Genomic DNA, 13,445 nt, shown 5'->3' on the forward strand with positions numbered 1-13,445 from the left:
GCTAGGGGGTGAGGTGGAGTCTGAAGAGGTGAGTGCTAGGGGTGAGTGTGGAAGCGAAGAAATGCCATTGGCTAACGGCCAGTCTAACGGCAACGTCAACATGTAAACAAACCCATATGGTTTGAATTTCATCTTGAAATACAGTATCATGTGTCTAGTAGGGGCGGCAGTGTCTCGGGACGTCAGGTTCCCTGTTAGATCCCGGGTTCCCCCAGAGTTAGTGTCGAAGTGTCCTTGAGCAAGACACTGAACCCCGATGAGCAGGTCGGTGCCTTGCATGGCTCCGCCATCGGTGTGTGAAAACGTGAATGTAATGGACATTGCATAAATGTGCTATATAAATGCACTATTTACCATCTACCATTTATCCACATTGGGAGTTTTACGCTCAACATAATCCAGAGGTAGTGAGAAAGAAGATGAGCTAAATTAGAATTTATTAGAACAAATACTTCCCGTGTGTTTTTCTCCATAGGAAAATATTTGAAATCGTTTACCTCTTTACTGCCAAGAAAAAAAAAGCATTCCTGTGATATTCTCTGTTTCCTAATTATGTTTTTATTCTGTTTTCAAGTCTCAGTTTAATCTCAGGGTATTGTCCATGTGAACTGGCCAACATCTTTATTGAGTTCATAAGAAACACTTTGCACTTTCTGTCTGAGGATAAAGGGGAAGCGCGCTATTGGGTAATCTGCTGAGCCAATCAGAACATATTTAATCTTTCAACGGTTGGTGGTGTTGGAACATTGAAATACTATACTAACGAGTGCCTTCCAGGAATCAGCAGTTTTGTCATTGTATGATGTTTGTCAAAATCTGCTTCGAATCTAGCAGAATGTTGAAATGGAAATATTGCCTACTTCACAGATACTAAGGCAAATCATGGAGGGATAAATTCATACATAAGTTTTTCTGAGATGAAATTAAGTCACTACATGATGCTATAAGAATAAAAACCTGCTTTAATGATTATTGACTACAGTTTTTTTTTTTTTTTATGTAAAAGGACGTGGTGCAAAGAGGTTTTATTTTATTTTCCAACACATTAGCATTACACACAATTATTCTAGGAGGTGACTACTTGATTATTATTTTCGAATATGGCTTGATGTCTGTCTGTCTCTAATAATTAAAAACAAAAAGTAGGAAACAAAAACTAAAGGGGTATTTACTCGCGACCTTTGACAGGTCTGGGGAAAACCAAGGGCTTAGTCTGTTTTTTATTCTGACCTTTTTTAAGTGTGCGTGTTTGTTGACAATTGGGAGGAAGGATTTCTGGAAATGTTCCAGGGCTAATTCAGCATCTGGAATAGCTGAGGTGTATTGGATATCACTATAAAACAAAATTAAAAAAAGCTTGTTCATTAAAAGATTTAAAAATTCTCTAGGTGATTATTCGTGGTTGGGTTCTTTTTTGTTTAGTGCTTCTGACACATGCTATTGGGCAATGGTCGCTGATGCCCTGCTCAAAAACACCAGCAGCAGTAATGTTATCCTCTCTATTACAGAGAATCAAATCAATCAAAGTTGATCTAGTGATATCTTTTGTATTTGGCCTTGTACAATCCTTAATTAATTGTGTTAAATTAAGGTTATTGCAGATATCTTTTAATTTGTCAGATACTGGAGTCTGCCAGTTCAAATTAAGATCACATAAAATCAAAATCTCTGAGTTAGAAATTTTAGCCATTAATTGAGCTAATTTATCTAGGGCAGAGGGGTCTGCAGGAGGAGGTCTGTACAGTATATACCTAGTACAGTAATTGCATCATTTGACCCTATGTTTATTTTTAGAGCAAGGGTTTCAAGGCCAGATGGGATAGCAGTGGCATGTAGTACTGTGACTGGGAATTGGGATTTTACATAAGTCGCTACTCCACCTGCCCTTCCAGATCTGTCCTTCCTGAACAAATTAAAACCACTCAGAGATACCTCAGAGTCATTGGTAGACTTTTTCAACCAGGTTTCAGTTAGCACTAATATATCCGGGTCAGCCTGCTGAACTAATATTTTCAGGTGGTCTAACCTTCCTGGAGGAAGTAGACTTCTGATATTTAAATGAAGAATCCCCAGCCCATTTCTGGATTGAAATGAATGGGGGTTATTAAGAACATTTGGCATGGGCAGAGAATCAAGAGGCTCAAGAGGTGTGGGGCATGGGGGGATTGATATTAGATTTAATAATACTACAGGACGTTTGAGGTATTTATTATTGACAGATCAGTAAGATGTCAGGAGCATCCAGCCACTATCTCTATACATGGACATAGCCAACTTATCGTGACATCAGTGAGATGTCACGAGCATCCAGCCAAGCACTATATAAAGGATGGTCAAACGCTCAGATGCAAAGAGTCTTGTCTTACAGATAGTTGAAGAGTGGAGTGAATACTGTTGCATTTTATATTATCCATCTATCTGTGTCTATCCATTCCATCCATCCCATTGGCTTCACGGATAGGCTGAGCTTCGCGTCACCTTTGTGCTCCTGAAAAACTAATTATTTTACAAGGTCATGCACAAAATGTCTGTGTTTCGGTGGTGTTTGTGTCTCTGTGTGCTGTTCGCCAAAATGATGTTGTTGATCTACCTGTACCTGTACCTGAGACATGTATCAGAGATGCCTCCTCAGGGCTGTCCTTCCGGTCACTTCAAAATAGACGCCATGAAGAACTGCTCGTCCGGTCACTTCAAAATAGACGCCATGAAGAACTGCTCGTCCCGGCTGCAGTGTCCGCAAATCATCGCGGAAGTGCGCACGTTGAAACTGATCGGCCAGGGAGGCGTAAAGCAGGTGTTCCTGTCAGAGTGGAGAGGTCAGAAGGTGGCGTTGTCCAAACCGAAATCTCCGGTCTCGCAGTTTGAGAAGCGATTAGTCCACGAGCGATTCGTCCAGGATGTCTCCATGCTGCAAGCCCTGCAAGGCCCCCAGGTGGTGCAGCTGGTGGGTGCGTGCCCAGAGGAGCACATGATAGTCACTGAGTACCACCCACTGGGCTCCCTGAATAACCTGGACACTCTGCTGGCACAGGAGAGACACCGGCAGCTCGACACCTGGCAGATACGCCTGAGGTTGGCCGTGGACTACGCGTCTGTCCTCAGCTACCTCCACGACAGCCCTGTGGGCTGCCGTGTTATGTGTGACACCATAAGTCTGGACCGAACCTTCGGCCAGTTCCTGCTGAGCAGCAACTTCCGTCTGGTGGTCAACGACCTGGACTGGCTGCCGGAGGTGGACGCTGCCAGGGGCCTGCTGGCCAAATGCTTCGAATGGGAGGTGACCGGGGACTTTGTGGCGCCGGAGCAGCTCTGGCCGTTCGGCGACGAGGGCCTGGCCTTTTCCAACGAGCTCATGCCCGGCTACGACGAGAAGTCGGATATCTGGAAGATCCCGGAGGTGACGCGCCACCTGATGGGGAGCGTGGCCGGGGGCGACGTGGCCCTCTTCCACCTGTCACAGGTCCACGCCAAGTGTAAGAGGACAGACCCCGCACTGCGGCCCACCGCTCAGGAGGTGCTGCAGGTCTACAAGCTGGTCTACCTCAACATGTTGCTAGAGAACAGAAAGTACAACTAACTACCAATTACAATGTCCCATATTTGAATACTGGGCCCTGATTGGTCACCCCAGACTTCAGGAGCAGGAAATGGATTCACAATGGAGCAGTGCCAAACCCAAATCGCCGAGGGCAATTTATCTTTAGGGCCAGGCCCATGAATTTCATGGGCCTGGGTAGGTCACCCTGGCTTGGCGGAGATATGCCCTGTTGCGCACACTCCGCACAGCAGTCCAACAGCAGAGCAGGTGAAAGCAATTCACTTAAACGAGGGCTGTGTTGCGCACCAAAAAACGGACTAAAACTGTCACATTCTAGCTGCTGAAATAAACTTCCCATTTAGATCATTGCTGACAAACGAACAGAACATGGATGTGGAAAGCATCTTGAATCACAGCAGGCGAGCAGCGTCAGGTTAGGCGAGCAGAGCAGTGGCGTCTTATCTTCTCAGCAGAGCAGTGGCGTGATATCTCTGTGTCTCCTCAGCTTTCAGGTGAATGAAATGGTGTTGCCTGAGACTCTATTTATGCTATGTTTGACAACATAAGAGAGGCCATGGTCATGGTCCTCTGTATGCTAATGACCGTGGGCGTGGCTTCACCTTGGCCATGTTTGGTTACGTTAATGAGCACCACGCAGTTGACTTAAGCCGGTTGGAAGCCGGCTCGCGCAGCGCGGCCCGAGGGGAAAGGGAAGAGACAGGGGAGTGGACGTTTTTGGGGCATTTCATTCATTACTGCGTCCAAAAAAAAAACATAAAATAAAGATTGTCCACGAGTCTTTGAGGCTCGAGTCGAGTCAAATCTCAAGTCTTTGAGGGGCGAGTCAGAGTCGAGTCGAGTCTCATTTTTGGCGACTCGAGTCCCCATCTCTGGTGTGTGTGTGTGTGTGTGTGTGTGTGTGTGTGTGTGTGTGTGTGTGTGTGTGTGTGTCTACTTTGATGTGTAGACAATTTTAAAACATGTTTTAGTTTCATACAGGTGTCTTTCTTTTAAAAATATTATTTAGATATAAGTATCTAATTATACTGTCTTTGAGCTTTCTAGGTATTCTGTGTTGTACTGATGTTATATGTTTGTCATTTGTCCTGTACTGTCATGTATTTATATGTTATATGTTTGTCATTTGTCCTGTACTGTCATGTATTTATATGTTATATGGTTGTCATTTGTCCTGTACTGTCATGTATTTTATCATTCTGACAAAGCTGTGCTCCTCTGCTCTACCTCCTCAAATCAATAGCAATAACAGTTTAATCTCAGACCCCTTAAATGTTTGTTCCGCTTTTAACTCACATTTTGCAGATGCTGGGCACTTGTTTACCAACACCTATAATGGACCCCCACTCTCCACTGATTACAGCAATCTCAGCGATCCTATAAATAGCACAACGGATCAGTTTTCCATTCAACCCCTCTCTAGCACTGTTGTTTTGGAAGCAATACTTAACATCAATCACAAGACCTCGACTGGAGAGGATAAACTGGACCCCTTCTTTTTATTGACAGCAGCACCTCTTATTGTAACACACATAACACACATCTTCAATCTTTCAATCACAACAAGTAGTTTCCCTCATATCTGGAAATTAGCCCATATCCTTCCACTACACAAAGGTGGAGATAAACAAAATTTAAATAATTACAGACCTATCTCTAAATTACCCTGTCTTGCCAAAATCTTGGAGTCACTCGTAAATTCTCAGCTCAATTCTCAACTCTCACACTTCTCAATTTTAAATGTAAATCAATCTGGTTTCAGAGCTCACTATAGCACAACAACAGCTGTCACCCTAGTTACAAACAACATTTTAACTGCTCTGGACAAAAAACAGCACTGCACCGCCCTCTTTGTGGACTTATCTAAAGCATTTGACACCGTACATCACAACATACTAATTCATAAATTGCACAATATTGGTTTTAGCAGAGCAGCCACCGATTGGTTTCACAATTATTTACATGATAGATATCAATCGGTGAAGTCCGGGAGCACTCAGTCGGAGTTCCAGCCAGTCTCCATGGGTGTCCCCCAAGGCTCAATTTTAGGCCCCGTCCTTTTTACGCTGTATATAAATAATATTATCTCCACTCTAAATGACTGTCATGCACATCTTTATGCCAACGACACGGTTATATATTGTGTTGCAAACTCAGCCCAGCTTGCCAATATGAAGCTGCAGCTCGCATTCAATGCTCTCCAGGATGCCCTGGTTGAGCTTAGGCTTGTACTTAATGCAAGCAAGACTAAGCTCATGGTATTCTCTAGGGCTAAAACCACCAACCGTGACAATCTAACTATAATCGCTTCAAGTGGCTCTAAAATTGAGAGGGTCTCAGAGTATAAATACCTTGGCATCTGGCTGGATGAAAAATTGTCTTTTAAATATCACATCGAAAACCTTGTCACAAAACTAAGACAGAAAATTGGTTTTCTCTATAGGAATAAAGCGTGCTTTCCTGCATCCTGCAAAAAAACTATTATTGAAGCCACTTTCCTTTCTGTGTTGGACTATGGGGACATTATTTATAGGATTGCTGCCCCTTCAACTTTGACACAACACCTTGACACAGTATACCACTCTGCCTTAAAGGAGACATCCAGACATTTTAAGTGTTATCTTTGATGTGTCGCTAATCACTCACCATCATTGAAATGGACGTTGACTTATTCCAGAGAGTCCCGTCTCCTGCAGTCTGTCGACCCCCTCCGTTGGCATAATGGGAGCCCGTGTAAGAGTGAAATTCGTCTATTATAACCGATGCAAAGTTAGTTTTTTCTCTTCTACTGCTCATTGTGGAGTCTCATGATACTCAAACAGGCAGTGAAAGTCCCCGACGAGCTAACGCTAATGCAGAACGAGCTAACGCTTGTTGCTTGTTTCTCTCCCAGAACCTGGCAACTCGGTGTTGCCAGGGAGAGAAACAAGCAACCAGCGTTAGCTAGTTCTGCATTAGCGTTAGCTCGTTCGAGTGACTTCCTGACGCTCTAGGTTCCATTTGTGAATTCAGAGCTAGGCAAGGCAGTATGGTATATTGGCCCTTATGGCTTATAGTTATTGAACAGTGTGCAAGTCAAAACATATAAAGAAATGATACTGAAGTTATTGTACTGAAGTAAGAGAATCATGAATGTGTTGTGAGCCAGCCTGGCGTTTGCATAGGTAATCAGGGACACTCTGCATAGCTGTGACATTGCCTTTTGTTTAACCTGGAGACATCAGGTCTAGGCTTCCTGGCATTCAGAGGCACTGATCAGAGAGCTTGGTCAACAGGTGGAGGCTATCACTGACCCCCACCCCACATGAACCGTCTGTATTATAATGTGAGCGACAAGGTTTAAAAGGGGAATGAAATCTAACTCAGAAGGGTCACACTCCCACCAGCCGAAGGGCTGCGTGGAGGAGAGGGCTCTCTGCCCCTGGATGCCATGATGCTGTTTGTTTGTCGTTGATGCTGAATAAATGAATGATCAGAACCTGGAAACCTGACGTCTCTTCTCTTCCTCTACTTTATTACAACTACAAGCCTGGTAGCCCGCATATTGGCACCTATTTTACACGACAGCAGCATTCTCTGTTAGTGCACCATCTGCCTGGAATGAGCTTCAGAAGTCCCTAAAAATCAGACTACTGCCCTCATTTGGTCAATATAGAGCAATGGTTTCCAGCACCTTTGTACCAGACTGTAACTGTTTTATTTAATGTTCCTGTTCTTTCGTTGAAATACTGAGTATTTCTATTCTCTGATTTTAATTAATTGATGTATGTAAATGCTGATGATTATGCTGATTATGTTGTATCTCGGCTACATCGAAAATGAGGGCTTGCCCTCAACTGTACTCCGAGTTGAAATAAAGGTTATGATGATGATGATGATATTTATGGACTTAAAATACCTCCAGTGTCTGTCTAGACGTATCTGCTTCTTTCATGGACACAACAGGATGCTGTGTTCCAGAGACACTTTTTTGACTTTTTTTCAATACTTAAATTTACCAAAACATTGTACTTTAATAGTGGTTCACAACGTTTTCAGGCTGTGACACCCCAAAGAATCATATTTTAACTTTTTAACATTTTGTTTGACTCCACAGATAAATATTGTGAAAATAGCAGATCTACATGCAAGGCGTTGTGAGCTTGTAGATCTGCTATTTTGAAAATGTTTGCCTCTTTATGTTATTTTACAATTTGGCCAATGTTTTATAGTATAGTTTGTTGATAACTTTTGATGAATTAATGGACTTTTTAATAAAAAGGTCTTAAAAGTCCTTAAATCATCATCACTTCACTGTCATCTGGGGACCCCCCCAAAATCATGTGGGGACCTCCCTGGGGCTCCCGACCCACAGGTTGAGAACCACTAGTGTAAGAAAAAGTTTAACCAAAACACTTTACTGTAATAAATAGTTTTGTAAGTGAAGACAATGTGCAGGACTCCTTTTTTTAAATAATAATAATAATAATAATAATAATAATAATAATAATAATAATAATAATAGCTTGAATGAACAATGAACAATCAACAAACAAACAACCAAACAAAACAGCAAACAACTATATGCCATAAGCCTGAGAGAATAGGTGTCTTTTCAAGGCAGCCTTAAGAGGCCAGTGTTGGATCATGGTGAATCCCTATTGGGAGAGAGTTCCACAGGGTGGGGGCTGCCACACTGAAGGCTCTGTCCCCCCAAGGTTCACTTGTTTGCTTTGGGGACAGAGAGGAGGTCCAAGTCTGTGGACCGCAGGTTCCGTAACAGTGGCTGAGAAAGCAAAAAGATTATTGTACATATATAATTTTCAAACATTGAAAATGTTAGTTTTATAGCAATATAAAGCTCTTTAAGATGAATGTACTGTGATGTTTGCCATTAGAATGACACCATTTATTCTCTGTTGACACACTGCATTATGTTACATTTATACCAAGCTCATGGAAGCAATGTCATTGGGCATCCAGGTGTCAATCAACTCTAGTCAACCTAGCAGGTTCTGACAGGGAGCGGGACTAAAAAGGAGGAAGGAAGACAGTGTGAGAGTGAGAGAAACAGGTGAAAACAGAGATGTTCAATAATGTGGTTAATGAATAGCCAGGGATTAATATCAGTGTGGATATATCAGTATGTTTGTGTGTTTGGAGCTGGGTTTTCACTCAGTATTTCTACCATAACCAGCTGACATTAATAATAACAAGATGGGCTGTGGCTGGTCAACTAACACACTAGGCTGGAGGAGAAGAGAGTGTGTGAGACATTTCAACACGTTTCTGAGTGAGTATGGACGCTCTCTGAGAACTGTAATGACATGGACCTTTAGTTAAAGGATAGGACCTTTATAGCCCTAGAAGGCTGTGATACATTTCACTGACACAGGAGGCCATAGGAGTGATCTATGGCTTTGTATATGGAATACATGGAATGAATGTAATGTCACAGCCATTCTATGGATAGGACCTTTAATAGTGTTGTGGTGTCAGACAGACAGACAGACAGACAGACAGACAGACAGACAGACAGACAGACAGACAGATAGATAGACAGACAGACAGGTGTTCTCCACAACACAGACTGACAGGTGGGGTACTGGCAGTGGTGGAAGAAGTACTCAGATATTTTACTTAAGTAGAAGTAGCAATACCACAATATAAAAATACTCTACAACCCCTAGACCCCAAGATTTTGCCACAAATTTTCACGATTTTTCGCGCTATGAGCTTGTATATCTGCTATTTTTTAGAAATCAAAAAATGACACAGATGCGTTCCCGGTCTTAGTGGGTTAAAAAAAAGATATATATATAGATACAATATTTATATATATTTAAGAATAATTATTGGTATCATTCATTTCGTCGTATATTTAAGTTATTTGCCATATTATGCATTTTTTGTTTACAAAGCTTAAAAGCTATATTCCAATGTTCAATGGAAAAAGACAATTCAATTGTTAATCGCAATTATTTGTAAGACATTTAATGTTCAAGTGTAATTTCATGATGGTGACAGCCCTACTAGTGATCTGAACTGATCTAGGATCTGATCCTTAGACTCCTTACTATTGGTTGATTGTAACCGTTGTAAACACTGTGTTTCTCTCTCTCCACCCCCTGCCACTCAGGTTGAAGAGTGCATCGCTGCATGACAGGCTGACATCTCACTGTGGATGTCTTGTCTTCTCACCACCTCAAGCTGAACACGGACAAGACTGAGCTTCTCTTCTTCCCATGTAAGTCCTGGCCCACGCAGGATCTAACTGTTTCCATAGACAACTCCCTGGTGACTTCTGTTCCAACGGCCAAGAGCCTTGGTGTGGCCGCATTAAGTGAAGGTGGGGGCCGCATGTGGCCCCCGGGCCGCCAGTTGCCCATGTATGTCCTGGACAGTCAGCTCTCATTCAAGGCACACTTTGCAGCGGCCACTCCATCCTGTGGTTTTACACACCATAACATTCCTCACCCAGGAGTCAGCCCAGCTCCTTATCCAGATCTCAGTCATATCAAAACTTGACTACTTTAACTCCCTACTTACTGGCCTACCGGCATGTGCACTTAAAGGACAACTTTGTTTTTTTTACAACAAGGGTTATTTTATTAGTTCGTAATGATAATAATTAAAAGGCATGTGCACTTAAAGGACAACTTTGTTTTTTTTACAACAAGGGTTATTTTATTAGTTCGTAATGATAATAATTAAAAGGCATGTGCACTTAAAGGACAACTTTGTTTTTTTTACAACAAGGGTTATTTTATTAGTTCGTAATGATAATAATTAAAAGGCATGTGCACTTAAAGGACAACTTTGTTTTTTTACAACAAGGGTTATTTTATTAGTTCGTAATAAAAAATCATGTATTGCTTTCTATCGTTTTTTAATGATTTAGTGATTTTTAACTGGGGGGTGGGGGCATTCGATACATTGGTAAATAGTCATGAACGCAGCCTCCGATTTCCGTGAAACTTTGTACGCACATCCCCACTATAGGCCAAGGAAGAAATGCCACCCTACATTTTTCAAATCAGCGTCATGGTGGCGCTTTAACAGGCAGATTCACGTTTTGGCCTATAAATAGGCCAAAACGTGAATCTGCCTGTTACAACGTTTTGTGCATAATGTAGTTTCTTGAGAACCTTGGTGGTGGCACCGTATAGGAGGCTGTTGCAGTAGTGGTCTCCTGATGGATGTTTTTTCAGGCCAATTTTGAAAGAAACCATTGTTACAAATCCTTTAATGGATGCTGTCTGTCAGGTCATTCCACATGTTGGTGGCAGAGCAGTAGAATGAGAACGTTCCCATGTTTGTTCTATATTTGCTTGATACCAGATCATGGTCCCTCTAGTGTTGTGGCTGTGAGTGTCACTCACTTTGGGGAAGTAGTTAGACAGATATGAGGGTATTGAGGGCACTGTCCCTTTAAATATCTTAAATGCCAATCCCAGGCATTGATATTTGCTTAACCCTGTCTTCTACCCTGAGCCATCCCAAACTAGCAAAGTGTGTGTGAATTAGGTGGGTCATGTGCTTTAGGCCGAGAAGTAGTCGTATCAGTTTGTTTTGGGAGGTTCTGAAGCTTAGTTTTTAGTGACATTGAGATGCTGGAGAACCAAGAGGTGCAAGCATGATAAAAATGGCATTGAATGAGGGCTCCAGCTAGAGTCTTGAGATCACTTTTGTTGACAATAGAGGAAATCCTGCCCAGAAATCTTGTTCTTTGATTGACTTTCTTGATCACTTTTGATAAAATGTTTTCACCGTTTGTTGTCAAGAATAGGTAACCTCTTCTTTGCTTGAGATTACTATATCGTCAACTCTGACTCTTGAAATCATTTGTATTACTAAGGGTATGTTTGGACCCGAAAAGAATGGATTCTGTGTGTGATACACACTCTGTACTTGGTCTGTTCTTTTCTCCCTCGACACCAAATGTTCTTGCCAAAAGTCGCCGATCTGCAAGCTCACAATTTTCTGCGAATGTTCCCACCAGAATAGGGATGCTGGGGTTCATGTGGTTAATGTAAAAGAGGAAAAAATTAGTCGTTTTTATAGCTGTGTGTGTGTGTGTGTGTGTGTGTGTGTGTGTGTGTGTGTGTGTGTGTGTGTGTGTGTGTGTGTGTGTGTGTGTGTGTGTGTGTGTGTGTGTGTGTGTGTGCGTGCGTGCGTGTGTGTGTGTCTCATGTGAACACACGAGCATGTCTGTGGGCTCACATTGCCATGGCAACCACAGCACAGTACAGGAGACACAGAGAGCCAAGTTTGCATGTCTGTACACCGTTAATGTGGGCATCAAAAGTTACTCTGATATACAGTATGTCTGTACACCTCTCAGTCAATGTGGGCATCAGAAGTTACTCTGATATACAGTATGTCTGCACACAGAGCCGTCTGGGAGAAATGCGGGGCCCGGTGCGAAGTCGCGTGCGCGCGCGCCCCCATCCTCGCGTGCAAATAGTTAATGTGGGCATCAGAAGTTACACTGATATACAGTATGTCTGTACACCTCTCAGTCAATGTGGGCATCAGAAGTTACACTGATATACAGTATGTCTGCACACCTCTCAGTCAATGTGGGCATCAGAAGTTACTCTGATATACAGTATGTCTGCACACCTCTCAGTCAATGTGGGCATCAGCTCATCAGCTGCCGCGCTATGAGCTTGTGATCAATTTTTTTTTTGAAAATTTGTGCAAATCTTTGAATATAGATTTTTTTTTTAAATATATATATATTTAAAGATTTGCAAAAATTTTCACATTTAAAAAAGAAATAGCAGATCTACAAGCTATAGCACTCTGTGCCGCGCTATGAGCTTGTATATCTGCTATTTTTTAAATTATATTTGAATAGCCAAAGAAATCTAAAATGACAGAGATGCTTTCCCGGCTAAATGGGTTAAAGGGATATTTCACTTTCAAAAAAACTTTTGGTCATTTTATCATCTACTCAGGCCTTTGTGAACCCCCCAGACAGTTTTTAAGTTGCTTGATTCATTATTCAGATATTTGATATTCATTTTATCAGACACGCCCCCTTCCTATACAAACCCATTGTAACTTCAAACTTCATTTTAACCATGTTAGATTCATCAAAAACACCCGTCCTTGGTTCTGGTGACTCATCCTGCCCTCCTAATGCGTGAGGGGGCCGTGTTTTTTCAATTACTTTTTTCATTTATTTTTAATATTTTTTTTGGAAAATGAAAAAAATTTAATACAATAAAAATGTTAAATAAAATAAATGAAAAAAGTGATCGGAAAAACACGGCCCCCTCACGCATTAGGAGGGCAGGGTGAGTCACCAGAACCAAGGACGGGTGTTTTTGATTAATCTAACATGGTTAAAATGGAGTTTGAAGTTACAATGGGTTTGTATAGGAAGGGGGCGTGTCTGATAAAATGAATATCAAATATCTAAATAATTAATCAAGCAACTTAAAAACTGTCTGGGGGGTTCACAAAGACTTGAGTAGATGATAAAATGACCAAATGTTGTTTTGAAAGTGAAATATCCCTTTAAATGGGGTTTTAAAAGCCATTTAAAGGAGAATTTTGGACTAAAGTTGTATTACCTTTTCTATGATGTTATGATATCTTAGGATGAATGGTACAGTAGAAAAAATGTATAACTCCACCCCTGGTCCGCCACAGCTTAAAAGGTGCACGGATAGGCCTTAGGTTAGATCACATATTTTAATAGCTTTTTTTTTTTTTTTGAGAGAGAGAGATCTGACGTTCATAGTAACAGAACACTGTCCAAAAATAAAAAATAAAAAAACAGAAGTCTCGCTAGACGAGATTGAAATCTCGAGATTTCAGTCTCATCTTTTTCTTTTTTTTTGGTTGCATAGTGTTCTGTCACTATGAACATCAGATTTCACAAAAAAAAAGAAAAAAG

The 13,445-nt window shown here is 41.7% G+C and overlaps 3 protein-coding genes across 4 annotated transcripts in view; 2 read left to right on the forward strand and 1 right to left on the reverse strand.

Moving 5' to 3' along the window:
* Positions 1-13,445, reverse strand: part of polr1a (RNA polymerase I subunit A) — a 445,779-nt gene that overhangs the window by 190,814 nt on the left and 241,520 nt on the right. The gene's annotated exons all lie outside the window — the stretch shown is intronic.
* slbp (stem-loop histone mRNA binding protein) overlaps positions 1-13,445 on the forward strand; it is a 234,777-nt gene that overhangs the window by 70,897 nt on the left and 150,435 nt on the right. The gene's annotated exons all lie outside the window — the stretch shown is intronic.
* On the forward strand, positions 2,573-3,680 carry LOC308075686 (protein O-mannose kinase-like; the record flags this gene model as incomplete). Its single annotated transcript, XM_080415634.1, has 1 exon — positions 2,573-3,680. One exon carries the CDS (start codon positions 2,573-2,575, stop codon positions 3,575-3,577), a length of 1,005 nt encoding a protein of 334 aa, XP_080271760.1. The 3' UTR covers positions 3,578-3,680.

This window comes from Gymnoscopelus braueri (assembly GCF_963280865.1).
Source record: "Gymnoscopelus braueri genome assembly, chromosome: 20".
NCBI lineage: Eukaryota > Metazoa > Chordata > Actinopteri > Myctophiformes > Myctophidae > Gymnoscopelus > Gymnoscopelus braueri.